The 27,169-nt window shown below is 42.4% G+C and overlaps 1 protein-coding gene across 1 annotated transcript in view; it reads left to right on the top strand.

Annotated features, from left to right (window-relative positions):
- RPS6KA2 (ribosomal protein S6 kinase A2) overlaps positions 1 to 25,280 on the top strand; it is a 177,513-nt gene extending 152,233 nt beyond the window's left edge. Inside the window, exons 15-21 of the mRNA XM_075088078.1 lie at positions 11,389 to 11,478; positions 12,965 to 13,123; positions 14,297 to 14,458; positions 18,762 to 18,838; positions 21,305 to 21,422; positions 22,557 to 22,694; positions 23,082 to 25,280. Of these exons, the coding sequence (XP_074944179.1) occupies positions 11,389 to 11,478; positions 12,965 to 13,123; positions 14,297 to 14,458; positions 18,762 to 18,838; positions 21,305 to 21,422; positions 22,557 to 22,694; positions 23,082 to 23,207 (870 nt within the window). The 3' untranslated portion in view covers positions 23,208 to 25,280. The remainder of the gene's footprint in view (positions 1 to 11,388; positions 11,479 to 12,964; positions 13,124 to 14,296; positions 14,459 to 18,761; positions 18,839 to 21,304; positions 21,423 to 22,556; positions 22,695 to 23,081) is intronic.
- The last annotated feature ends 1,889 nt before the right edge of the window (positions 25,281 to 27,169 follow it).

The following is a 27,169-nucleotide window of genomic DNA, read 5'->3' as shown; positions in this document are numbered from 1 at the left end:
AAAGTGAAACAGCCTGTGAAATTTGCAGCGGAGAGTTTGTCTCTATTTTTGTCTGTCTGGGAGGCATCTAGTGTCTGGTGGAACATGGATAAATATATCGGTATTTTAATAGGCAAGTCAATGGAAAGCTTGCTGGATAACCTCAGGTTTCCTGGCCCTGAGCCTGACAGCCTGTCAACACCAGCAGGTACCCATCCACTGCTTGTCTGACCTTTCCTCCCTCTGCCTGCGCCAGAACAAGGTACAGGGGTCAGGCCCCAGGGTATGTGCAGGGATCTCCAGGTCAGAGCCACTGGTAAATGTATCCCCTTTAAATTTAGCTTTGAAATATATCAGAAGTTTCCTGCTGGTGGAGCAGAGCAGTAACAGGACTCTGCAACGGAGAGGATGGGCTGAATGGGTATGGATCGGATGCTGAGGTCCTGTCTCAGTTCTCATCCGATCCTTAGTCATGCAAACTCCTCTTGACTTTGCTGGGTGGCTGTCACAGTAAGGTTTCTATGGATGAGAGTATGGCTCTATCACACCTCACGCTCAGGGGGAAAAATGGTGTCAGGAAGAATATAATGTGATGTAAAAAGACCTCATTAAAAAACCTGTTACCCAGCTGAAGGGAAATGGGAGTGATAACTTTGCTTCCATAAGCCTCTAACTGTCCTTGCTCTTCCCGGAGATGGCTTATCAAATTACCTATGAAGAGCATATGTTTTGCCTCTGCAAGATCATACTGATGATTCTGAAAGATACTTTCCAATATTTCACTGAGAAAATATCTCTGACTGCAGTCTCCCCAAAAATTTTCATTCCTATTTGCTTTCATTCCCTGAATAGGTAACAAAGCTGTTCAATATACTCAACTAATTCGTACGATGGAAATATGAAGATTTGAAAACCAGCATCAGACAAGCGTTGCATAAATGTGTTGCTAGTGTAGTTAAAGTTTTATTAATAAACCTGAAAGACAAACCTATAGATTTCTGTCTTACTAACATGCTTGCATATAAGAAAGTGAGTTTTGCCTGTAGTACCTGGGTAGGACTACTAAACCCTGTGGGACCATGTGCTATTTTGGTATCCATGCTTTAAGACAGAATATAAACAAATTAGAGAAAATCTATAGCAGAAAGTATGCAAGAATTACAGGGCAAGCTTTATCACAAAAGCTACAAATATATATGATGTAAGACAGACAAGAGTCCAGTGGGATGCAATCAAAATCTATAAATATCTCTAAGGTGATATAAATGATGGATGACAACCATTTGGCTGCTAAAGACAGCAAGACAAGACAGAATGTCTTGAAGCTAAAAAAGGGAGTTTCAGAAAACAAAGTCTGATGGTGAGAGCAGTTGGTAAAACAGACTCTTCAAGGAGATGACCGAGACGTCCTCCCCCTCACATGCAAAGAAGTTGGATCTGTCATATTAGTGGAAATGTAGCCTTACAAAATTCAGGGTCAGAGATATAAGACTCCTTCTTACCTTGATGAACTACAGAGAACACTTACCATGTTCTCCCATGAAATTTGGTTTATAAAGCTGGGATGTAGGAAATCCTGTTGTCCAGACACTTCAGTAAAAGTTGTTTTTCACTGTCTGAGGGATAGTTAAGCTGGTAGTGTGGCACCAGATTCAGTAGGCTACAGGGTGCCATGTATGAGATACAGGCTTCCGAGAAGATTTAGGCACAAATCTTTGTGCTTCTTTGGATTTGCATAGGGAGGGCTGTTTTCAAGAATGCTCTGCAAAGAAACCAGCATGAAGAGCCCTAGACTACAACTGCAGTCCATGGAGGATACTCTAAGAGTGATTACAAACAGCATGTATGGGTGTCCTGTAGATATGATGGAAAGAAAAAATTATTTACAGCAAAAGAGTGGTGGAGACAGTTGTCTAGGAGGATCTTATGTCTAATCTGTGAGAGTATTTTTAAGCCTTTCTTAGTTTTCCCATTTTGAACAATTTAATCAAAGGGCCTGACCTCCATGCTGGACCAGGGCTACTGTGTACAATTTCATTCACCACAGCAGAAGACAACATAGTATATTTTATATGCTGTCCTCATTTTTTAAGATTTAGGTTTAGCCAAATACCTGGAAAACTTCATTGAGTCTCACTTTCCTATTGTTTTGATTCAAGTGTGTTCAGATTTCTGCCAGACACTTTCCCCATAGAAATAAGTCAGTTCTCCAAGGAGGCACTGCTCAAATAGGCAGGACCCTGCTCCAGAAAGGATGGGCCAGTACAGGGTGCTGGGCTCTTCTTGAAGGATTTGGGAGAAGAAGGCAGGGCAGAGAGCCAGGAGTGTCTTGAGCACTTCTGCAAGCAGCAAGCTCGTTTGTAGCAGCAAGAGCCATTGCTGGCTAGTGACTTTTTTGGGTAAATGGGATCAAGGCGTTGCTTAAGTCTTAACATAATACACAGAGGAGGCAGAAGGAAATACAGAAATGTGTGCAGACCACCTCTTAAACTCAGCTTCAGAGCAAATCTTCGATGTGGAGTAGTTGTACATCCCCTCTGACATAAGGATTCCTGCAGCCTCCTTGCCCTTTGGTCACAAAACTCACAGTGGCTCTCTCCTTAGCATGCCTGAGCCTCTGAAGAATGTGAGATGAGACCTGGGCAGGCTGGAGAGCTGGGCTGAGGGGAATCTGATGAAATTCAAGAAGAGCAAGTGCAAGGTCCTGCACCTGGGGAGGAACAACCCCATGCACCAGCACAGGCTGGGGGCTGAACTACTGGAAAGTGGCTCTGTTGAGAAGGACCTGGGAGCGCTGGTGGACAAGCAGCTGACCACGAGCCAACAATGTGCCCTTGTGGCCAAGAAGGCCAACAGTACCCTGGGCTGCATTAAAAGGAGTGTGGCCAGCAGGTTGAGAGAGGTTACCTTCCCCCTCTACTCTGCCCTACTGAGACCACATTTGGAGTACTGTGTCCAGTTTTGGGCCCCCCAGTCTAAGAAGGACACGGAACTGCTTGAGCAAGTCCAGCGGAGAGCATCAAAGATGATCAGGGGACTGGAGCATCTCCCTTACAAAGAAAGGTTGAGAGACCTTGGTTTGTTCAGCCTGGAGAAGAGAAGACTGAGGGGGGGTCTTATCAACTCTTATAAATATCTGAAGGGCGGGTGTCAAAAGGATGGGCCAGACTCTTTTCAATAGTGCCCAATGACAGGACAAGGGGCAGTGGGCACGAGTTGGAACACAGGAAGTTCCAGCTAAACATGAGAAGAAGCTTCTTTCCTGTGAGGGTGCCAGAGCAGTGGCACAGGCTGCCCAGGGAGGCTGTGAAGTCTCCTTCCCTGGAGACATTCAAAAGCCACCTGGACGCGTTCCTGTGCCCCCTGCTGTAGGTGTGCCTGCTCAAGCAGGGGGGTTGGACGAGGTGATCTCCAGACGTCCCTTCCAACCCCTACCATTCTGTGTGATTCTGTATTTCTCACTGCTGACTAGATCTTTTCTGAGACATAGGATCAGGCAACATTTTTCTACAGCTTAGAAATACCATGTTTCTTTTCTCTAGCCTGCTTGCCAAATACCTAAGTATTTTGGACAGAATTCAGTCCTTTGTGGCTCTGTTTCTCTTTTGGGGCCATTTAAACTGTGTTTCTTGTATGTGTCTTCCATATTGATGTAATAATTTTCCCCTTTTATAAGATCCGAATATGATATACTGGTTTCCATCCCTGAAGCTTTTTGTAAAAGAAGATGGGAATATCACTTCAGTCATTCTACAGACTGAAAATTGATCAGTCTGATCCAAGGACGTGTGTTAGGGCTGAGCAGAGCAGACTAAAACACAGTGCAGAGCCTTTCCTATTAAGTTATTCTACTCCAAAGCTGCAGACTTCTCTCTAAAACAAGCTTTGCTGTTTCACAGGTGCTATTGGAAAAAAATTGTTAATATTTCTGCATTGCTTAGAAAATGCGTGCTACTGTATAAACGCTAATTAACAAGTACTACAGTTCCAGTTGTCAGCTTAGGAGTGCTAAGTCGGCAAACAGTGGCAGTGAGTGGGCATGCTCTGTGTCCAGAAAGTGTAACGTCTCACCTGCGCAGCTTGATCTGATGGCCAGTACTTATTTCAGAAAAGTATGGCTAATTAAGCCTGTTTCTCTTAATATTAATTTCACTATTTTTCTGAAAGATTTAAGCAAGCATGAGGAGAAAGACTTTCTGGAGCAAATCAAAACTAATAGCACAGCAAGTAGTCCCTCAGAAACTATTAGGCTTGGAATAGTTCTCCTTGGAGACATCTTAAATGTAAAATTACACCATGTCCTTTTAAATAATGTTAGCCTTTCTGCAGTGATTTTCATCCAGTTTGAGTAATTTGACATCAAAAAAGGAACCAAATTAAAACAGATGCTTGGCATGAACAGGGCTTATTTTTAGAAGGAAATATTACTGAAATGGAAACCTGTACATTTTCCAGCAGCACAGAACTGCAGAACACTCTCTCTGTGACACTTTCATTAGAATTAATACTGTAGATGAAACCATCAGGTTAAAATCTCTGCATGCTGTTATACCTCCTTTCTTCAGGAGAGATGCAAATCCCATCTATAGCCAATTTCACCAGTGGTGCCCTGAATTTTCAAATGTATCATAGATATGGTGTAGACATAATGTGCAGAGAGACACAAAACTAATTCTCTCTTTGCTCATGCCTCCCAGAAAAGGAAAGGATTTCTACAGCGAGTATTGCATCACACTGTATTATATGAATCTCTTCTTAAATGTGATTAACCCATGCTTACATTCCAAACAGGCTTTAGAAAAACTTCAAAGTATGTAACAGAAAATAAAGCAGCTTTATAAAGCTCCCTTCCTCCTCCTCCATGCTTTTTCCACAAAGCCATCACAAGTTCCCTAGTGCTGGTCAAAAGGAGCTTTATGTAGTCCTGCTGCCTAAACACACTGGCAGCCTCAGCTGTGGCTGTTTAAGGTATTGCAATGCCCAGGTGTCTGCCCTGACCTGCTGGACTTTCTGTTGCTGTAGCCAGAGCAGCAGATTAGGACTGTAACAGTGGCTCAGCTGCCCCAGTTTACATCAGTTTCAGCTGCCAGGAAAGGTCACTTGGGGCAGCTGAAGATGATGCAAACACCAGTCCCATTTGAGACTGGGGGCAAAAGGAGCTATGCCTTATGCCCCTGCAGCATGACCCACCAAAGCTCCTCAGTCAAAGCCCCACAACACACTTTTTATCCATGCCCATGCTGCAGGGTGTACCTTTAATGCTCCCCAATGTTCATGGTTCTTGTTGTGGAATAAAGACACTAAAATACAACACAGAATTTTTGCTGTAGTCCATGGTAGTGGCCCACACCACGGTGTTAAGGGGTAAACCGCAGTGCCAGTAGTGGGTACATTTAGCTTTGCCAAGAGGGGAGGTGGCTACCATTGCCCATTTCAACTGACATGATTAGACAGAGTTTTTGCGTCCTGTTTCACTTAAGGGGAAAAATCATGTCAGAGCCAAGCAAATGTTTTAATGCAGTCTTCTTTCTTCATTAGGGATGCACAAAGTCCTTTCTCCCCAGCACAGGAAGACCCAACAGCAGACAGCAGCTGCTAGCTCCAGCTAGCTTCCTGCTAGCGCCAACTTAGCCTGGCCCCATCCTTTCTCCTCAGGCCCATATTACTGATCTTCCCGTCAGTGCATTTCATGTTTCTTTTCTGTCTTCTTTCTCACTCTGTTGCTTTTTTCTCACCCTTTCTTTTAGGCTGTTCATTTTCAAGACAGCAAAGGCAGTTAAACTGCCACCTCCTACCTCTTGCCTTTTTCCAATCTCACAACTGTAGTGATGGAGAACTCCATGTGAGAAACACAGCCATCCTCCTCGCACAAGGTCGCCCAGGTTAATTTCAGCTGTTTGAAAAGGCAATTTGTTTTAAGAGGGCTAATTCTGCCCAGAGTGGATTAGGGAGTGCTCACACATACCACTTCTTTGGCAGGGCTCTGACGGCTGTAAGTCCCAGCTGGTGGGTGGTATCAAACAGCTGAGGACTGTAACATCTGCTAATGGCATAACAAGATCCAGAAGAGGGAATTTATCTACACAGTTGGAAGCATGCAAATACCTCCACAAAACCGCAACAAGAAAATATAAATATATATGGCCTGTATAGTTGCTGTACCAATTTCAGCAAGGCTTTACCCTCACAGGACTGTATTAATACTCTCTTTTATACTCATCAGTCCACTCTGGCAAGGCTGAAGACATTGAAAACCCATTAGTAAGGGAGAACTGGGTGATTTTTTTTCCATGAAAAGACTCGTAAGAGTACTTGTAAAAACTGGCCAGGCACATTAATGAGAATTTTTAAAATGTTCTCTCCTGATCCTTTCTTCCTTGATAGAGAAGGAGTTCAGTTTTGTCCTTTGATGGTGCTTGACTAATTTTAAAATATCATGAAGTTCTTACCCTATATGCTGCTGAAGAAAACGCACCTTTTCTTTCAGCTAGTCAGTGAAATACACAAAGGATGTGATAGTCAAAGAACAAACAAGTCCTCTATTAGAACAAAGGACACTATTGCATGTGCTGAGCCCATTTTATTCTGGAATTGTTTCATCCACTTTTTAATACAGATGAGTTTCTAAGCAATCCCTGGGTGTCCAATACGTAGAGAAAAGCCTGTCTGTTGTATAGCTTGGCTTCTTATTTTTCTGAAGGACAATAGAAAACCCCTATGCTTTTCCCTCATAGCTTTTCTTTGCCAAAGTACAACAGAGCTCTTGTTACATTTTCAGTTAAGTTATTTATACATTATGATGGCTTTCTGAGTTGGTGTTCTTCACCATGCTTCTACAGAGAGAAATAGAAAAGTAACGTCATTACATATTACTCAAAACCTCAGGACTAGTAGCAGAGAAAATCTTCTCTTAATTCTGTAACAGAGGGTGTTTATGTGTACATTTTAGGTGAGTTCAAATCAGAATGAATTTCCTTAAAGAAAAGACATTGCTCCTTGCACAGGAAGAGCTCCAGGAAGTTCACGGGCAGAGAGGAATAGAGAGTCATCTCCCTTCATGCAAAACACAATGATGCAGAGGAGACTGAGTGACCAGGGTGGCAAATGCTCTTCATTACCACAAGAAATATTTAGAAGTTACACAGTTTTACGCACCTTTTAATCAGGGTTTAAGAGTGTAATTGCCTATCTAAAATGCAGACAGACATATTTAGTTTGCCAGCATCCAACAGTAGAGCTTGAAAGCTACTAGAAAGCAGAAAAATTAACCGATTAATAATAACACTCATTCTGAACAGGAGCAGACACCGTGTCATGTGTTGTGGCCATGTGTGACCTCATGTAGGAAGTCTGATGAGAGTATGGCAGTTCCTGTATCCATATCTGTAACGTTAAATACTTTTTCCATTTCTAGCATTGCAGCTTCCAGTATATAGGTAGGAAACAATCCAGAGCCTTTGATCCTCATTACGGCAGGGTAGCCAACAACGGACTATCCTTGTGGGGTCTCTCTGCACGGCCTGAAAGCATAGCTCTGAGAGATGTTGTATTAAAATTAGTTTGAGGACCATACCTAACTGCTACATTGGTTGGATGTGAAGTGCCACATACACTGTTGTCTGATCTACACAATCTGCACTGGTTGAATTCAATGGACAAAGCTAAAACCTCTCCATATGCAGAGGTGGAGACAACAGAGCTGATCTTTAGAAATCAGAGATAATTACGCTCCAAAGCAGGAGCAGGAGGAAGAAACAGTAACACAGAAATGGAAAGCCAAGTGCCTGGTGTGGGTGTCTGCTCTGGTAGTGGTTCACCACTGATCAAAGCCCACTGGAAAGAACATCTGTGTTCTCACCCTGGGGGAGCCCAGGGGAGCACCAGAGCTCAGCGCAGTGGGAGCACAGCCCCGAGGATCCAGCAGATGCTCGCCAGGTCTCCCCCTGGAAAGGACTAGCAAGAAGAGCAACTTGGTTTGTTTCCAGGAGGCAGAGTACAACCACAGTTAGACTTTGTAATGCCTCCCTCATCTTCTCTGGCAATTGCTAAGTCTGACTTAGTGAACACTTCAAATTACAGTCAAAGCTGCTTCATATATCTCGGCACTGACACACTCAAGGAAGGGGGATGTGTGCGTAGATAAGCACGTGGAATTGTGGACAAGGTGTTTACGGTGATTTTGTACTCTGTGCCCAGCAGCCTGGGTGATGGTGTCTGGGGAAGAAAGTGATTACTGCACAAGTACAGCAGACGCCACATGTTTTTGCCAGGAGGCCAAGCAGCCCTGTGGCCGTCTGGCAAGCATGAGGAGAGCATGCAGAAGGGCCCATGCCGGGGCTGCCTCTGCCCTGCCTCGCTCATGCTGCATCTGCAGAAGGTGCCTGAAGCATGCTTTCCCTCCACATTACATAAGCAACTCCCAAGGTGAAAACCAGCAAGTACAGCTGCACAAAAAGAGCTTGGTTTACACCTGTCTAGTGAAACCACTGCCTTTTCACTTACATCGTTTAATTCATTTAATCTGATACTTTTTGAGAATCTAAGAACTACTTATGAATATCACCAGAAGCCCACGACACATCTCCTTCAGCCCCTGTGTTCGATAAGGAGCATTGGGCTTACATTTCACCACAGCTCATTTTGGCACTATGTTGGGGCAAGAGCTGCAGATGTTCTGGGGATGCAGCACCTCATGTTGTAATGCAGACACCTCTGGGTGCAAAAGGAGGCAGCAACCACTGGGCGAACCACCCTGACATGGCAGCTTCCCTCTTTGGAAAGTCTGGTGTGAGTTTAACAACATACCAAAACATTTTCTGAAGAGGAAGACCAGGAGATTTGAGTATCACAGTGGAGCTATGGAGCATATTTAAGGAGCTGCTGTGGTCATTGCAGCATGTGAATAAAGAAACTGTGTGTACTGCAGCCAGTCTGAACCGAAGAGAGGTTTCTACTAAAGTTTCAGCAGTCACTTCTTTTGCTGCTTTATCAGTTGTGGGCCAAATGTAAGTCACAGGCACGCTGAAGAGAGGTGCTGTCAGGGTGACAATCTCTTGCTGTGGAAGAAAAATATTGTTCAGGTCTGTCCAACTGGGCCACCCAGGGACTGAGAGGAATTTGGCAGGTCCCTTCAGAGCTCTGACAATGATTTGTTATGTGGTTTGGCCAACTTGTCCATTTAATCACTGTATCACAGATTGTGCACACATTAAAGCAAAAAGCATACATATTTAGCAGGACCGTCTTGCGATTTGTATTTATATAGCATATTGTGAATTAGAAGCATTACATATCGTCTACTGCTGTTGCTACTAAATCAGTAGCAGACTGCTTCAGGTTATGTTATTTTGAGTTTTGTGTCAATAGCTGAGACTATTTTTGGTTTGGACTTCTTTTAGGCCGTATATATACATTCATAGTCCTGCATTATTAATAGTTGCTTAAAATTTTCCACAGCTCTGGATATTTCCTTTCACAGGAAAATATAACAGAAAAGGAATCTGGAATATATTGCTTGCTACAGTACCATAGTGATAGTACTTCACACAGTGGTAGTGATACTCCCTGCAGTAAATTCTGCTGGTTTGTACAAGGCGGGCAGATCGTAACAGGTGCACAAGAGTGTAACTCCATTAACTTGACAAGCGCTATATTAGTTTAGCCAAGGAAGTGGCCCTGAGGATCTTTTTATGTGTTAAGAGTTATTGGTGACGTGGGACACATTCAGTCACTGTGGTTGTATTTATGAGGAGTCACTCAATCAGGGTTTCATTGGCTTTTTGAGAATGTCTCAACTAAACTGAGAGAACATTATTCTAAGGAGAAATTGCTAGTAGAATTTTTTCTACTCACCTGTTTTTTAAGTTTTTCCTTCATTTATTCAAATGTGGACAATGGCTAACTACCTGCGTCAGCTCCCTGTTGCACTTGCACTTGTCACACTGCCATTAATTCAGAATCAAATCACTGATATGGCTTCAAATGCATACCTCAACCATGGACAACTACTGACCATCATTATCACTGCAAATGCATGCCAGTCATGATGACTATGAAACTTCTGATACATATTCAAGTATGCACTATATAACTGATGCATAAAATTCTAGGCATGTACTTAAATGTGTATTCCCATAATTAAGCTATTAAAAATGCATGCAAAAGCAGCCAGGCATTTATCCTCATTAACAAAAGAGATTTTTAAAAAGTTGTTGTCCTGCAAACACCATTGTTTTAAATCTGTGATCTGTGTCTAGTTCTTAGAGAGAACTAACCACATCTAAGGTTGGAAGCCTTGAAATCCAAGCCAATAATGGAATTATGATTTTCTGAAAATGCCACCCATTCCTCTTCGGTAAACCTGTTATTCAGAAGTACTGCTGCTGTTTTCCAGCAATAAGAAATTGTGCCAAAATACTGTACTCCTGATGAGTTTCTTGTAGAATAAGTCTTTTGCCATTCCCTGTGCAGTTGCCTTTGAGATTCCAAAATACAGAGAGCTCCCCTGGATTATTTTATAGCTCTTTTTTTGTTTCATATTTATCATTTAAATCTGCAAAGTGAGAAACATTAATCAGTGCTCTCAACTGGGCGAATGATCAAAGCTCTTTGACAAACATCCCAAATATAGGTAATAGGAGCATTGGTGAGAAGTCAGTGCCACCCTAATAGCAGGCTTTCCATGCAGAGATGCTCTCTAAGTAACAGGTGTCATGTTTTTCTGACACCTGCTGCTATAAACTTAAAAAGTTCTCATGTCTCGCTATACTCTCTGATAAGGCAAAAGATGACAAATGCAGAAAGGTGATAGATAGTGCAGATTTCTTTCTAGCTTAGGAATGGGCAGAGTTTGGTTACAAGGCCAAATGTAATTTCTGGCCACTCGCTTGTTCATTACAACTGCATGGCCCAAAGAGCCAAGTGATTACCAATAGCTTCAACTCAGATCTCCCCTGACAGTAAATGCCTATACATTTTCATTTCTTACAAACCCACCTGATAAGTAATTTCTATTAATTTATCAGCAGATATACAAGCATATACCAGTATTATGAACATATCCATTTTTAATGTCAAAGAGGTAATTTTAAAACTTATTATTTTAAAACTCTCCAGGTTGTTTGATTTCTAAATGATGCTTTTTGTAATTGCCATCATTTATGGGCAAACAAAACTATAGCATCAAAAAGAGGGCCTACACCTTCAGAATCTCAACTAATTATTGCTCCATCTGGCTTTGGCATATAGACAGCATGGCTCTCATTTGCACAGGGTTTGAGCTGTCCTCGCCTAGAATAACGATTAATAGAAGAATTTTAAATACTAATTTGTTTAAACTGTAGAAATGGCTTGGTTTTTGCTTCGTGCTGCTAGCCAGTAGCTTACTACCCTGTGCTTCATTTATTCCAGATAATTGATAAGAGCAAGAGAGACCCCTCTGAAGAAATTGAGATCCTCTTGCGATATGGACAGCATCCAAACATCATTACTCTTAAAGACGTGAGTAGTCTTTGAGCACTTCCGCATTAACTGATTTTTCACCTTATGGTCAGGGTAACCTACTAGTCCATGTCTGGAAAATTCTTCAATTGAAGGTCAGAGCTAAAATCATACCCATTGAAATCAAGTAGAAAAACCATGACATAACAAATTACTGAACAGAAGTTGGAAAGACTGGTCAGGCTATACATTCTCCAGTTACTGTCTAACCAACTGTAAATAAAACCAGAGTGGCACAGTGCTGGAGAATAACAAAACGTGTTTGGTTTTGCAGCACTTTTCAGAAGTGAGGTCTCCTTCCTTGGGTGTTTCCCAGCAAGTCGCTGAGCATACTGAGCAGTGCTGCTGGGCAGGGGATGCTCTTTCATGAGCAGCAGCCATTGCCATGCAGCCTGCAGCATTCGCTTTGCTGGGAAGAGGAGAGATCACAAAGTTGCTGGGGTTTTCCTTAATAGTGTTGTAATGCCAGGGAGTATTTATCTTCTACTCAAGCAGCCTGAGAAGACATGAAGGTATCTTTCTTCAGCATTTCATATGAAGAGCAGCCTTCGCTATACTTACATGCAGTAATGACCTTTAGTCAGAGGTGTTTTACTTACGCTGCCCAGCAGTCTCACCTAGGATTGTCCACACCGTGTCAGGTTCAGCGTTTACAGGACAGAATCCTGCTGGTGTCAGTGGCCAGTACGTTATGGTTCAGGCCTTAGAGAAGTATATAAAAAATTTCTAATCACATACCCTTAGGAAAGTCTCACCTAATTCCTAAGTGTTAAAGAATATCTTAAGATCTGTGCAAAAAAGGCTTTATATTCCTTTCCAAAACCATTTAGCACTGATGACTATAACACCACCTATTATTGCAGTCCAGATAAAAGATTATGACATGAAAATGGCTGTCTTCCAATTTAGACAAAAAAATGTCTTTTACCCCTCACAGTTGACATTGAAGGTAAATACATCCTGTGGCTGATGTCAACAATGTATTCACCAGAATTGCAAATACAGACTATATAATATCATGGGAAGCAGGTATTGGCCAGCAGTATAATACAGTTTATTTAGCTGATCATGAGTCAAAGGGAAATACTGATATTTGAAATGGCAAAGGTTACCCTGTAGAAGTGGAGGGAGAGAGAACACTACCGAGAAGGAGGCTTGGGTGAGAGCCAGCAGACATTTCAGGCTGTGTAAAGTGGTGCTGCTTTTAGCAGCTTGGTCTGCTCTGCTGACATGACAGCAGATCAGGAAAGCTACGTTTCTGTGTGGACAGATCAGCAAGTTGCTACAGACACGAGAAAAAAGTGATGATTAAGTTGTTTTATAAAGTTGCCTTTTCTATTGTTAAGCATAATAAGCACATTTCCACACATTAGCTGAAATTTTCTTCTTGCAACATCTCACACAAGCAAGCCAACACAGTGATTAAAGGACCAACCTCTACCAAGGTAATGGGACCAAAACATGTATTATTCTATTACTCTTCCAGGTCTATGATGATGGCAAATACGTGTACCTGGTGATGGAGCTGATGCGGGGAGGCGAGCTCCTGGACCGCATTCTTCGGCAGAAGTGTTTCTCAGAGCGGGAGGCCAGCGCTGTGCTGTGCACCATCACCAGGACTGTGGACTACTTGCACTCTCAGGGCGTAAGCCTTGCTTTTTAGGCTATCCACATCAAACTTCTTAAAACCCGACTTTTAGAAAAAAGGCAAATAGCCATGATTTTGCTTCTCTGAAATGTAAATACGTTTTTTGCCCCAAAACAATCTTTCTCCATATTTATAACCACATTTTTTTTGTGAAATAGGGTCATAGGCTTTTTAGCCATTTCCCAACTGAACTGCAGTATGTTGAAGTGGTATTTTCATTCCCAAACTGCACTGATTTTCAAGTTCATGTACCTTGTTGAGATGTTACTTGTTTACTTTTTATCACAGTCATTATTACAGTACCTGATCTTTTAACAGAATTTCAAATAGGGTAGCTGAATCAGCAGATAGGTAGAAAATCAAATGCTCAGCTTTCCAAATGAAGTGCAGTTTGAGCAGCTGATGGGAAAGGTTTCTGACGTGCTGTTAAAGAGCTGCCTTTTAAAATCTAAGCTCTCTATATTCACCACTTGGAAAATCTCTCCCTTTTAAGGACAAGCAGTTTGGATGACTAGTCAAATATTTGCTGCTTTTTCTGCTTCATGGTTAAAACAAGTGCGTTTTGTGCTTGGGGTTTTATGTTTTCATGATAGTTTTTTGGTCTTCTATAACAAATACAGGCTGTTTTCCCACCACTGAAATGCAGCATGTCTGGTAAAACACGCAGCCACTTGTAGTTGCGTGCCTACAGAGAGGATTGTTGTGAATACATTTTGAAATGAGGAAAAATAATAATCCCCCCCTTCAGGTGTGAGCCACTCACATGGGTCGCAAGAAGACCCTTACACACGTTCCTCCTATGATGGGATTTCTTGTTCACCATTCAGCTGAATATTTAGGGCCATCAGGTTTCAGGAGACACTGACACCGAGGTGTTTGTACAGAAACCCCTCTGACTGCCCTCAGGAAAGGTGTCCCCCCTTAGAGCAGCAGCCTCCATCTCAATACACCAGCAGAGGCTGTCAAACATATTCTTTCTGATTTTTACAGAGTTTAAGGGTTTTTTTTTCCTTAATTTGACCAAGGCTTTTAAGCAACTTTTCTCCAAAAGTTAAATATTTCAGGCATGAGCCCTTGACCTCCCTCAGGCAGCAGACCAGAAATGGCAGCCAAGCCTGGATGCTCCCTGACCTCCTCTCCTCACTTGTTACTCGCTGCTTTCTTGTTAAGGTGGTGCACCGAGATCTGAAGCCAAGTAATATCCTCTACATGGATGAGTCAGGAAACCCAGACTCCATCAGGATCTGTGACTTTGGGTTTGCCAAGCAACTGAGAGCGGAGAACGGGCTGCTCATGACGCCCTGCTACACGGCCAACTTTGTTGCTCCCGAGGTAGGACCACATTCCAAAGCTGTGAGTAATGAGCCTGTCCTAGGAAGCAGTCCTTCCTCTCTCCCTTTTCCTTGCTGCCTTTACAAGAGGAGCAAGGCAGAAACCTGGCTACCGGCACTTGCACAGCCTCCCTTACCGTAACTTTCCTATTCCTGGTCTTGTCAGGCCAGTTGTTTTTCTCCTGACAAAAGCTGGCGTCTGCCTCAGACTGTCGTACACAATGATTCGGCTCATTGCTAGGATAAATACCTCTTTTTCTGTAGCTGCTTCTGCCACACTGCTTCCCCTCTAGTGCAATGTGTCAGAACGGGATAAGGCTTAAAAGGAAAACCTTGGTATCAGGAATAAGACTCAAAAGAAAAATCCATGCATGACATTCTTACCACACTGAAGTCACTGGGAGCTTTATAATTGACTTCATTGAGCTAAAGAAACATCTTTCCTCTTGGGCTTTCCTAGTACCAATCCACCCAGTTATGGGGGATGTAGGAAAGGGCTGCTTTCCTGTTTTTACAGACAGGGAGATGGAGGCAGACCAAACAGCCTGCCCCAAGCAGGGGGAGAGGTGCTCCGCATTGCTGGCAAGTGCTGTTCTGTTCATGCAGCCCCCTGGGAGTGGTTTTGGGTCCCACAACTGTTTGAATGGCACTGGCTGTTTGCTGTGTTTGACCCTTGAGACATTCATAGATGCTTCCTTCCGATGAAGGAGCAAGAGGTTAATTTCCTGGGTAATTTTTCATTTCTTGTAGTGATGCTCACCAGCAATTTTAGTATTTGCAATACACAACTTCAGATGTATGTCTGCCTCTGCTTGTTACGGTCCTTATAAGAAAAATACAAAACTACTACTGTCCTCTACTGTCAAATATCACAGTCTCTTGGTTGGTATCATTTTTCAGTCTTTTCTTCCCCATAACTCTCCTCCATCCAATGTTCATCTGCATGGTATGTAACTGGGAAGTGAAAAATGGGATGATCTTTCTGTACATCGTCCTTTTGTGATATAAAAAGATACAGGAATCACAGCCTTCCAGCATCAGAAGGAGAGTTTGTTAAATTGAGGCCATTGCTGGGGCAGTATAAATTCAAAGCAGATTTTTTTCAGCAAAAAATCTTCCATTGCCAAGACAGACTGGTTTGTCATTTTATTGCTGTTTTTTGGGTTTCCATTTTAGAAACAGCAATGCGCTGTTCAGCATTTATCAAAATAAGTAAAAGAAGTTCTGTAGCACCAGAGCGGTTCAATTTCTAAACCAAAAAAAATTATGTTTGCAAGAGATTGTTTGCACTGAGATTTTCTCCAAGATACAACACACTTAAAATAGGTGTAGCTATTTTTCATGATGGGCTATTTCATATAGTGTCTAATCACAAATGTTGCCAACCCAATGCAGTTTCAGATCAGACTCTTCGGATTTGAAATGAAAGCAGCAATCACACTCCCAGACATTTGTGATGAGTGAGACAGGTCCTGCTAATGCAGGAAACACTGGCGATTAATTGAAACATTTCCAGAACTGGCAAAGAGCTTACATAAAGCCTCAAGTTCTTCTACATTTTACTTGTGATATAATGCCTTCCAGCCTAGACTTGACTTTCACGTTCCCTGCCTGAGCCCCACTGCGACATCTCCCATACGCCATGAAACTAAACAAGGCGGCAGAAAGTCAGCTGAGCTGATGACACAACAGGAGAGTGGCAGAGGAAGGATGACACGTTTGCCTGCTTGAATCTTCCTTTATTCTGGAAACATTTACTTTGGGGTTTCGATGAGAACATGAGCAAGGATGAAGGCTATCCGAGAGAAAGACGCACGCTGCCACCTAGTGCGAGTCATGCTGTGTGCAGGGAGCAAAGAGAGGCTGGGTCAGGAGGGAGAAAGCAGCTGCTGTTTCCCTGCTAATGCAGTAAGGTCCTCTGGATAAAGGAAAGATTTTATTCTAGAGTTTTCCTCCAAAATCCGTGAAGAACTACTGTTTTGGCATTTGAAATTATGAGATTGTTTATTAGCTTTCATACCCATACACATCCCTGCTTGCGTCAGAGCTGAGAAAAGCCTATATTTGTAACATCGTTCATCCAATAAATCCAAACCTATAGCAATAAAAGGGGTTTAGGTAAACATGTGAGCCATTATCAGAACTGGATGAACCCAGAGGAAGTTTGTCACCACAACAACCTGCCATGTATGGATCTAAGAACCAGCTCATGCGCATCTTTCAGATCCCACCAAATTCTCTTTTAGGGTGACCCAGACCCCTTCATGGGTGGTAAATTCTTCAGCATCCATTACAGTAGGATGCAGCACATCTTGTGCAAAGCTCTTTCCCTGACAGATTTATTTTTAAGACAGATGTCTGTTCCGGTTTCATAATATCTGCCCCTAGATCAAACACTAATTCTTTTGGCCAAAATTTCCAACAGTCAGTCCCACATTAACCACAGTTGCACCGGCCTGCGGGAGACATTTTTCAAGTAGCAGCAACACTAACTGATAACTCTCACTAGATCCTGTTGTTATCCATGGGGTAAAGTTGTTGTCGATAAGAAGTAATTCCCAGCAAAGCTTTCCCTAGAAACTGGCACAGAGTGAACGCCCCTGTTATCTAGCAACGTTCTTGCAAACTGAATGACAGCACACAGTGACACCTGCCCAACATTTTGGGGTTGTGTGACGATTTGCTTGTGTGACCTGCTCCACCAAACATCATCACTGCCCCATTTTTATGTCATTTGCCTTGGACTAGATTGTCCCTGGTCATTGGAGGAAGACAGTGCTGGCAACAAAAATGTAACTGTTCAAGAAGCAATGGGAATGGTCACACCAAAGGATAAATGTCAGGTATTCAGTCTCACAGGTGAAGCAAGAAGCAACTGAGTCTGTCAAATAGCAAGAAGTTCTTCCTATAAAAACTAGTATTAGCAGAGGTGGAATGAATGCAGGAACTAAGGACACAGAAACAAATAAAACAGCCAGAGACTGTATATATGTTGGCCCTATATATGACCATATATATGAGAGAGAGAAAGAAGCAGGACTTTACTAGCTTTGTCAACAGGAGGAAATGCAGCTTTTTCTCCATTTTTTTTTTCCAGGTAGCAAATGTTCGCCCAGCAGCGTACCTGGCAGATGGTTGCTTTACCACTCATCATTTTTAAAAACTGTCAAAGCAATATTTTCTGAAACTGTTTTTCCTAGCAGTGCTTGGTCTTTTCTGGGATAGACTTCAGAGAGCTGAAATCAATTCTGGGTAATAAGGCTGCAGGTCAGAGAAAGACTTGCTGAATTTGTACGTTCCTTTTTCATGTGCTTTGCAAAAAACTAATTTATATACCAACCCACCAGAAGGGGACAGAACTCTCCTTGTGTGTCAGAACTGAATAACAGAAGGGTAGTTTGCTTTTATGAGCAAGAGGGAGATCTGGAGGTGGTCCTTGAGCTTTTCTGCACCAAACAGAAACAAAGTTCTTCCCCTAATCTCAGCAATGCTGCCTCAGTTGGTGAATTCACTTTCACTTGGACCTGCACTTACTCAAATAGGCATTTTTTCTGGTGTGCATTATCATAAATGAAATCCAGATTTTATCCTTACTGTTATAACTCTCACCATCCTGTACCAACATCGAACCTACTGGTCAGATCTCTGCTGAGTGGCATGGGTCTTGTTTTCCCCATAGGGAAAAGGGATCATGGTTTTGCCTATTACCTCTTAAGTCCAGCCTAAATGTGGCCACGTTTCTTAACACAAAAGTAAGATAAGGTTAAGCTTTTTATCTTTCTTTGCAGTTTTCATGCTTCTTTACTAGTCTGACATTAGATATGCATTAGGGTGCATCCATTTGTTGTATCAAACCCACACTGAGCCCAGACATGCTTATCACTGCCACTCAGCCCTACGCTTGTTGCATCCACAGTGTTCTTTGTAACCTTTATGTTAGGAGCATACGTTTCAAAGTATTAGTGAAGTTTTTTTTAAGAAACATTTTAAAACACTGAAATGTTGTTCTGCTTTGCTATGTGTTAAATGGTCAGAGAGGCTCCCGGAGCCTCCAACAAACTGCACTCATCTCTGTCACTATGGAGGTGACAGATGTACTGGGTTCACTCCAGCCTGGGCTTCACTTTGCTCCACACCACTAGTGAACATTTTGCTCCTGAGGCAGCCACCTGTTCAAGCCAGATATGCGGTTAAGCCCTGGAAATATCAGTAGATACAACCACTAATTGGAGCTTTTTAAGACCAGAAGCTAAAAATTCAGGAATGCAGATTAACCTATTTTCATCTCTCTTTCCTTCACATAGGTCCTTAAACGCCAAGGTTACGATGCAGCCTGTGACATCTGGAGCTTGGGGATCCTACTGTATACCATGTTGGCAGGGTGAGTGAAGAAGCTTTCCTAGAGCAGCAGTCTCCAGTGGGCTCAGCCCTTCAGCACTCATTAAGCCAGAAAGGAGTCACAGATAGAGACAACAAGCTGTCTGGCCTCCTTTGAGAAATATGCTCAGTTGTAGGAGGCAAGAAAATAGATGCCGAGACCTAGAATTAGAATAAGTTTTTCCAGAAGCCATAAATATCTTTGACGCTTTACAAGTTGTTTAGGTTTTTAACAGCCTGTGCCGCTATGGTTCACTGAGACCTAGACTCCTAAAAGGCTCGCTCACCACTTAAGCAGTGTGAAAGTTTTACACTAGGAGAGGAGTGTAGAAGTATGAAAAGCCGTATCATCTTCACCCTATCCACAAGAGAATGGTCGTTCATTTCTATTAATATGTGTATTCTCTTCAGCTTCATTCTTCTTCTACTGTTGTTGTTACCAAGGTATCTGAGCACCTTTGAAGGTTAAAGAAAAAACCCCAAACACAGTTTTCAGATGCTATTTGAAAAATATGCTGCAAAAAGGATGGAAAGTAAATGAACAGACCAGCAAAAACAGCAACAGGCTGCAGGAACTTTTGGGGGAACTAGGCAAAAAAAACATCCCTACCGATGTGTTGGCTAAAGTTAAATATCAACACATGAAGACCCAGAGGAAGAGAGAGACTGAACTAAGCAGAGAAGGATAGGAATAAGATGCACTGGGGTAAATGGGAAACACAGTGCACAAACCCAATCAGGAGTTTTCAGGCTCCTGAATTTCCTTTCTTTTGCTGGCTGCAGGGTATGGTATGTGCACATGTATCGTACTTAAATGCAGCTTGAAATTTTTCAGTGACCTCTCACAACTCTTTAATCTGCTTCATGATCATTCAGCTGTGGCAAGAAGCTTGGATTCATTCCTAGATTTATTCAAAAAACAAAAAGTTGGACCCTGTTATTTGTGTCTCTTGCCTCGTGGATTATAGAAAAGGTGCCATGAGTTTCTATCCCATCTATTTTGTTCCTGAGTACACATGTGTTCACCATTAGCTGAAATATATTGTAATTTTCTGGGGCAGTCTCCCAGTCTGCTGTGATCTCCAGAAACCTGTTTCTATTTTGCTAATGCCATAGATTTGCAATGATAAACAACCAGAATCAGTAAACTAAAATCAACACATTACCCACAGTCACATTTGTTTAGCTGATTATACTCAAAATGTTTCTTTTTTAAATGTGAAAAAAAAATCCAAATATATTTGAATCTGAAATACAAATTGCACAAGTTAGTGGATATTAAATTTGCCAACAGGTGCTATTAACTTGTACCTCACTTTATCCTGCACTTACAAGAGAAAATAAGAGTAATGCAAACAGTTGAGAAGCGCTGACTTTTTAGGGACCGCCACTGCATTTAGGGATGATCTTGGTCTTCCTCACCAGAGGAGAGTTAGGAGGAACTATTATTTGCAGCCAGGATTTTATTCTCCTCACATCATCACTACGATCAGAGAGGGCTCAGACAGCCAGGACTAGAGTATAAATGCAGGTCATGACAGACTTTGGAGTTCTAGCCACTCCTGAACTCCTAGTGTATCCCTCTTGATAGCACTGATTGCAATAACACTGTGTATCTCTTCGGGCTGAACTACTGTGAAATTTGACATGTTTTTGAAAATTAGAAAATATAGCATGAGGAATTGAACGTGCTATTAGAAACCAGGTGGGAGAGGAAGCTGTGGCCAAACCAACTGTTTAACAAGCTAAAAACCAAACTGGCAAGTTTTCAGAAAAGACAGATGGAAGGAAAAGTATAAAAATCCCAGATATCCCCTTCTTCTAAACCTACACAGCTGTTCAAGATTGCAGAGTAAAATTTGGCCTGGTAGATTTTAGTCAGTTGGAACAATCTTATCATTTGTCACTTGATGAAGACAAAAAGTGTGCCTTCTGCATGTGACACAACCTGCACTAAGCCTATTGCAGATCAATTGTTTTGCCCAACAGACTTGCACATTATGGTCAACAAAGCACTGTAAAACAGATTATGAAGGGTTCTTTTTCCTTTTCCTTTTCAGATCCTCATTTTTCTCCTTCATTATTTTCATTCTTTCTTGCCATTATCAAGGTACTTCTATTGGCAAGAAAGCAGAGTTAAAACAATTAAAGAGGTAAAAACCTGACTATTTTTGTAAAAAGAATATTTCATTCCTAAAAAAATGAGAACAGATGAACACTTAAAACAACAGTTAAGGAATCAGTCTTTTCTTCTGCTGAACAACTTGATATAAGGAACCACCCGCCTGCATAGTCTGAGTGAAAATGAAGCAGCGATGTCTGTGGCCCATTCTGGAAGCAAACTCCTGTTGTAATCAGTGGCAGTTAGCACTAGATTCTAGAAATCATATAGAATCATAGAATCGTTAAGGTTGGAGAAGGCCCTTAAGATCATCAAGTCCTTGCAAATGGCACTGTATTTTTTAAATAGGTTCACTCCTTTTGCAAACGGACCAGATGACACCCCAGAGGAGATTCTGGCCAGGATTGGCAGTGGCAAATATGCACTTACAGGAGGAAATTGGGATTCAGTATCTGACACTGCAAAGGTCAGTGAACACTTTCTCAGAATTTTTTTCTTGTTTTCTGAAACGGGCTTGCAGTCTGCAATTGTAACAAACTTAAAGAGAGATAGTCAGAAGGGTTATTTCTCAGTGCCTCGTAAAATAGGAGCTTGCTTATTTATGTTTCTATCACTCCGTGTGAAATAGTGTGTCAGGAATTTTGGTTTATTTCATTAAACTGAAGTATAACATAGCACCGTCAACTGTGAATGCTCTTGAGATTTAAATGGCACAGAACTCTTTATTGGTGCAATTGAACTTTTAATAGCAGTATGGGGTGGTCAATGCCACAAATTCATGGTCTATATGTGAATCACTTTTTTACGCCTCAGAGTTAACCAGGAGCAGGCATTTTTAACTCCTGTACAATTCACAGTTTAGGCTGCCCATCTATCACTAAGCATGGAAACCCCGGGAGATAAAATTCATCTGGTGCTGACACTTTTGGGCATGAATCTGACAGGTAGATGGGCAGGAAAGCTGGCAAGCTCCCAGTTGCCTGGCATTAATCAGAAACTTTGACAGGATTTAGAGACTCCTACAAGAGATTTCGGTTTTAGCAACTGGGAGTATCCAGTGGGAGAACATTGATATATCCCACCACAAAACTGCAAGCAATCCTAGTAACAATTAATCTTGCTACCAACACCTATGAGCCTCACAATGAATTTTTTATCAGCTGTTCAGTTTTGAAATTAAAATGTCCAGACATGGTAGAACTGATCTCACTGAATTTTAGCCATCTGAATGTTAGATTTCTATTCTAAGCTTTGCTTGTAAGCATGCTTTGGAGTCAGCGAGGAGATGCCTCCAGATGGCATCCTCTCTAGGTGGAGGTTGTCACCCCTATGGGGTCACCAGTAATTAACACTCACTCAGTAAGCTGAATACCCTCCACATTATCCTTCAACTGGATTATCAACTGCGAGTTGAACTTTACACTTGTAAATTTTGAAGATTGGACTTTACATTTTAAAAATATAAAGCGTATCTAAAACACATCCTTCTCTCCATTGGACATGCTGGTGATGACACACTGCCACCGGTAAGATCTTAGTAAAACCTGCACTGCTATTAATTACTTTTTGCCTTTTACTGTTTTCTTCCTCTTGAATCAAGGACATTGTGTCAAAGATGCTTCACGTAGACCCTCATCAGCGCCTCACAGCAGTCCAAGTCCTAAGACATCCATGGATAGTGAACAGGGAGTATCTGTCTCAAAATCAACTCAGCAGACAGGATGTTCACCTGGTGAAGGTACTTCCTAGCCCCCTGCCTCTTTCTTCCTTGCAGAATGAGCTGTCATTTGTGTAAATATTCTGGAAACTGATAGAGGAATTGGGAGGATTATTTTCCACAGACACCAAACTTAATATGGCACCATATTAAGATTTTTGACCTGTCACCTGTTTGATTTTTTTAACTTCAAGCTGCATTGCAATGACTTGGTGGGATTCTGTGCATGTACTGCCACCACTTTGAATTGGAGATGCCCCAGCTGTCTGCCAGCCTAAATGTTGTCATCATTTCATGGAAATCGTTCATGCACATCCATTTTTTCAGGAGACTGGATGGGGAGAGGGAGACAAAAAGCATCAAAGAACTGAATATCAACCCAGTATTTTCTCTTTCTCTATTTTACAGGGTGCAATGGCAGCCACTTACTTTGCTTTAAACCGAGCACCTCAGGCACCAAGGCTGGAGCCTGTATTATCCTCCAATCTGGCTCAGCGGAGGGGCATGAAAAGACTTACCTCTACCAGGTTGTAGCAGTACTCCCAAAAGGCCTCTGAAAACCCACAGTTTATTATTTGAGAGATTCATCTTTACTTGGCTAGCAGAACTTTTTTGGACAACATGCACATGAAATCGCCAGAACTAGCAGAAGCCCAGAGTAAGGCAAAGGTCTCCTTTGCTCCATCATTTCTTTTACATTCCAGCTAGGGTCCCGAGTTCATCAACTTCACAAAGATGTGCCAATTTTGCCAGTAGCTCTGTTTCCTTACTGAGATAAAGCCAAATAAAGTAGGTGTGCTCCATCCTTCCCATCCTAGGAAATACTATTTTTGAGTCCTTAAGATGTTCCATGGGAACACTGTTTTAATTTTGTTTCTCAAGAAAAGCACTTTTTGCTATGAAGAACGCAGTTGGGTTTGAATGTTTTCAGCTGTTCCAGGATGCATTATGATGAAGTGGCTTGGCTGGTCACCAGTAGACATTAATTGACCTCCACTCACCCCAGGAAGAGTGAAGGCTGCAGAGACACATGAATAATACCTTACTTGAAATAAGTGCTATACAACATGAAGGAGAGAGAGCTGTCAGTGGTGGAAGTACCTTCTGACTTCAAGAAATCTTTTGCACTTTGCCCCTGCCCTCTCTGGAACAAAGCTAGCACTGTTTGAGGAGCGCATGCCACCAGCCCTGACTTACTTGGTCTCCAAGAGCAGAAAATCTCTGAGAAACTCGGTCCTCCGAGCAAATTATTGGGTCTTATGAGACTGTTGCAAAGCATTCACGTAAAACAATGTGAGTAGGATCCTGTGGGTCAGGGGACAAAAAGGTGTCTGATCTCTGCCAGCAAGCAGGAGGTCTGAGAGGACCAGGTGAGGGGGAACCAAGCAGAGGCAGGGAGAGTGCGGGTGTCTTTGAGGACAGTAGGCAAAAAAGCCCATGGCAGTGTGGTGGGGAGTACTGCCAAAGGGAAGTAGCATGCACATGCTTGGGGGGCAACCTGAGATTCCCTTTAAAAGCAAGGGATGGTCCCACTTCAGCAGCTGGTACAGAAGATGGTGGGTGGGTGGGTGTCTGGGCTGCCGAGGGGCCACTCTCCTCCAGGCTGTCACTGCATCTGGTCATGGAGACTGGCTCTGGTGGGCCAGAGTGCCACCCTGGAGCAAGTGAGGCCGTTTCCAGTCATTGCTCCCTGCCCTGCCCTGGCTGCTCACCCAAATCCACCTGTGTCACCCATTTCATATCCCTGCCTGGCTGTTCTGCTCTAGCAGAGCTAAATTCCCTGTGCCACATGTGTGTGCGGAGAGTGCCCACTTCTGAAGAGTCCAGCTAACTCTGTTACAAGCTTTAATAATAATAAATTATGAGGAGAAATGGGAGGGTGCTCTGCTTTTATATTTATATAAATATGTACATGTGTATTTATATACATATAAAACAAAACTTCTGTACCCTAATACCTGGATTTTCCAGGTTCAGGGAAAGAAAACTTTGTTGAAACAGTCTCAGCGAAATGGACCTTTTTTCTCATTCCCTGATTTCAAAGAAGACAAGGAAGGTTTGTGGTGCCAGATGTGAACTATTTTTTTATTCTTTTTCTTACCCATCTTGGCTTACGGTGGCCACAAGCTGACCAGGATTCTTCTTTATACTGCTTTTCTTAATTTATGTTTTCCAAGTAAATTTTGTCGCCTCAGATGCTTTGTGGGAAAAGCTAATGTGCTGTGTTGGCTTTTTTTTTCTGTTGTTATGGGAAAAGAAGGAAAATGTGAACATGGAGCTTCATATGCTGGAGACGGAAACTTTTCCTTGCTGGGTAGTATGTGCATCTTGGAGCTGAACTGGAATTACCAGATCATTGCCTCAGAGTGCCCAAGGGAACAAGGAGATGCATTTGCTATAGCAATACGCTTCCTAAAACTATCTCTGTTCCAATGTTGACTGAACTTTGTTTGTTTGCATTAGCCTATTTTAAAATTTAAATTTATTCTTAGTAATTTAAACTGATATTTAATTTTCAGGTTTATGTGCTGTGCACAGTGGAGTGCTGCAAAGCAGCTCTCCTTGAAGCTCTTCTCTTTTCTAGAATAAACAGTGCTGTGAAACTTCACACAGTGGCTGAATTGGCTGAGACTGATGTGTGCAAACACGCACAGGTGTGTGTCTATGGTTATATACACAGCAGCCCTCATTTTCTCCTCCTCTAAGCTGTGCTCCGTATCAGCTTTTTGCTGTCTTTACACTTTTCCTCTTGTTAAAAGTTGTGTCTCATATATTTCTGCTAGCAGCACACTGCAAGGTGAGTCCACAGGCAGGGGATATCCTGCTGATGCAGAAACACTCTGGCCAGCCCTTTTTTCCCTGGAGGTGACTCCTATCCTGAAAGACGGCATGATGGGCACAAGGATTCTAAGGGCAACCTGGAGGAAGGGCTGGATTTTCTGAGGTCCTAGCTGATTTGTGCTGCTTCAACAAAATGTATTTTTAATGGTCAGTGTAATTGTATTGTATATGGGCAGAATGAGTATTGTAAATATTATGTACAGTTTTTGTCTCCCCCTGAGAATTCCTGGTCATCTTTCATTGCTTCAGTCTGCTTTCTCTTCACAGCCATTGGAAACAGTCTAATCCCTTCTTGATATACCCAGTCTTAAATCTCTGAGCATTTTGAGCATCTTTCTCATCTCAATATTATTGTAGGTCAAGTTTAAAGGATGCTTCCCAAAGTTCAATGGTTTGAACCACTTCCTGATTTAGCTCTTTCTAACCCACCAGCTATCACCCTGTTAACCATACAAGGTTTGGGCCATACAGCATGATATATATTGATGCTCATTAATTACTTTATAAGCCTATAAATTACATATAATGGGGTGTGCTTATTAAGGTTTTGCTGCCAGTGCATCCAAATGTATCCACCTGTGTGTGTATATGTAAATACATACACCGAAAAAAATGCTGTCCCAGTTTGTCCAAATGAGAATATTAGTGCAGTCAATGCTTGAGATGATATAGAAAAGAGGCTTGTCTGCAGCATTCTTGAAATCTGTCATTGAAAATGGTAGTGATTATTCTGGGTGTACACAGGTAGCTGTGCCCATCCATGGAAGAAACTGTCCCATGCAGCCTTACCTCTGTCCCAGCTGTGCATCCCCATGCACCACCCCAAGACAGATCAGCCTCCGCCCCCCCACCCCCCACCCCTCAGGCTTGCCACAAGAGGTGCTCTTCTGAGGGTTTTCTTACCTGTTTCAGTCAAGATGAACCCAATTAAACCAATCTCACTGTCAGTCTTGCTGATCCAGCTCACTTGGACTGAAATTTGCCTCCACCAGCAAATCCAAGAGATGGTCACTCCTGGCAGAGGGGGAAGAACACATCACTGGCACTCATTATTTCAGACGAATAGCACCCGCTGCTTCCCCAGCCCAGCTGGATCCAGGTGAAGACGCATGGCCATGACCTAATTACTGCTACGGTTGCTTTTATACCAGCATCTCCTTTTCAGGCTGCTCGCTACAGTATAGCTCAGCAATAAGCATTTATTCTTTCTAGGAGAAAACTTAACTGAAAAAGGCTTAGCCTCTCTCTCTTTTTCTCTCTGTCTCTCTCTTTATATGTTATATTTAACTCCTGAAAGTCTAAAATCAATTTGAATTGGGTCATACCATCTTGAAGGTTATTAGTCCACAAAGTGACCTAGTGCCTTAGGCTATTACAAATAGTATAGTTACATTTCTGAACCATCAAAGTGTGCAAAGCAGTGACCACCCAAGGCATACTAACGTGTATCTGTCACAGACATAGTCAGCTCATCTGGAGGGCAACTTCAAAAGCTGTTTTTCAGCTCAGTAGAGCAGAGTCTGCCCAGCAAGGAGGAGGCATCTCCCCACACTTCGCAGAGCTGGACCCCACCTCTGCAGCTCCAGGACTTTGAAGAGGCCAAATGGTTCTGATGCAATGGGAAGAATTGCCCCAGTTCCTACACAGCACCACAG

Source organism: Phalacrocorax aristotelis, chromosome 3 (genome assembly GCF_949628215.1).
Source record: "Phalacrocorax aristotelis chromosome 3, bGulAri2.1, whole genome shotgun sequence".
In the NCBI taxonomy this organism is placed as follows: Eukaryota; Metazoa; Chordata; class Aves; order Suliformes; family Phalacrocoracidae; genus Phalacrocorax; species Phalacrocorax aristotelis.
This window is presented reverse-complemented; position numbering and strand designations above follow the sequence as displayed.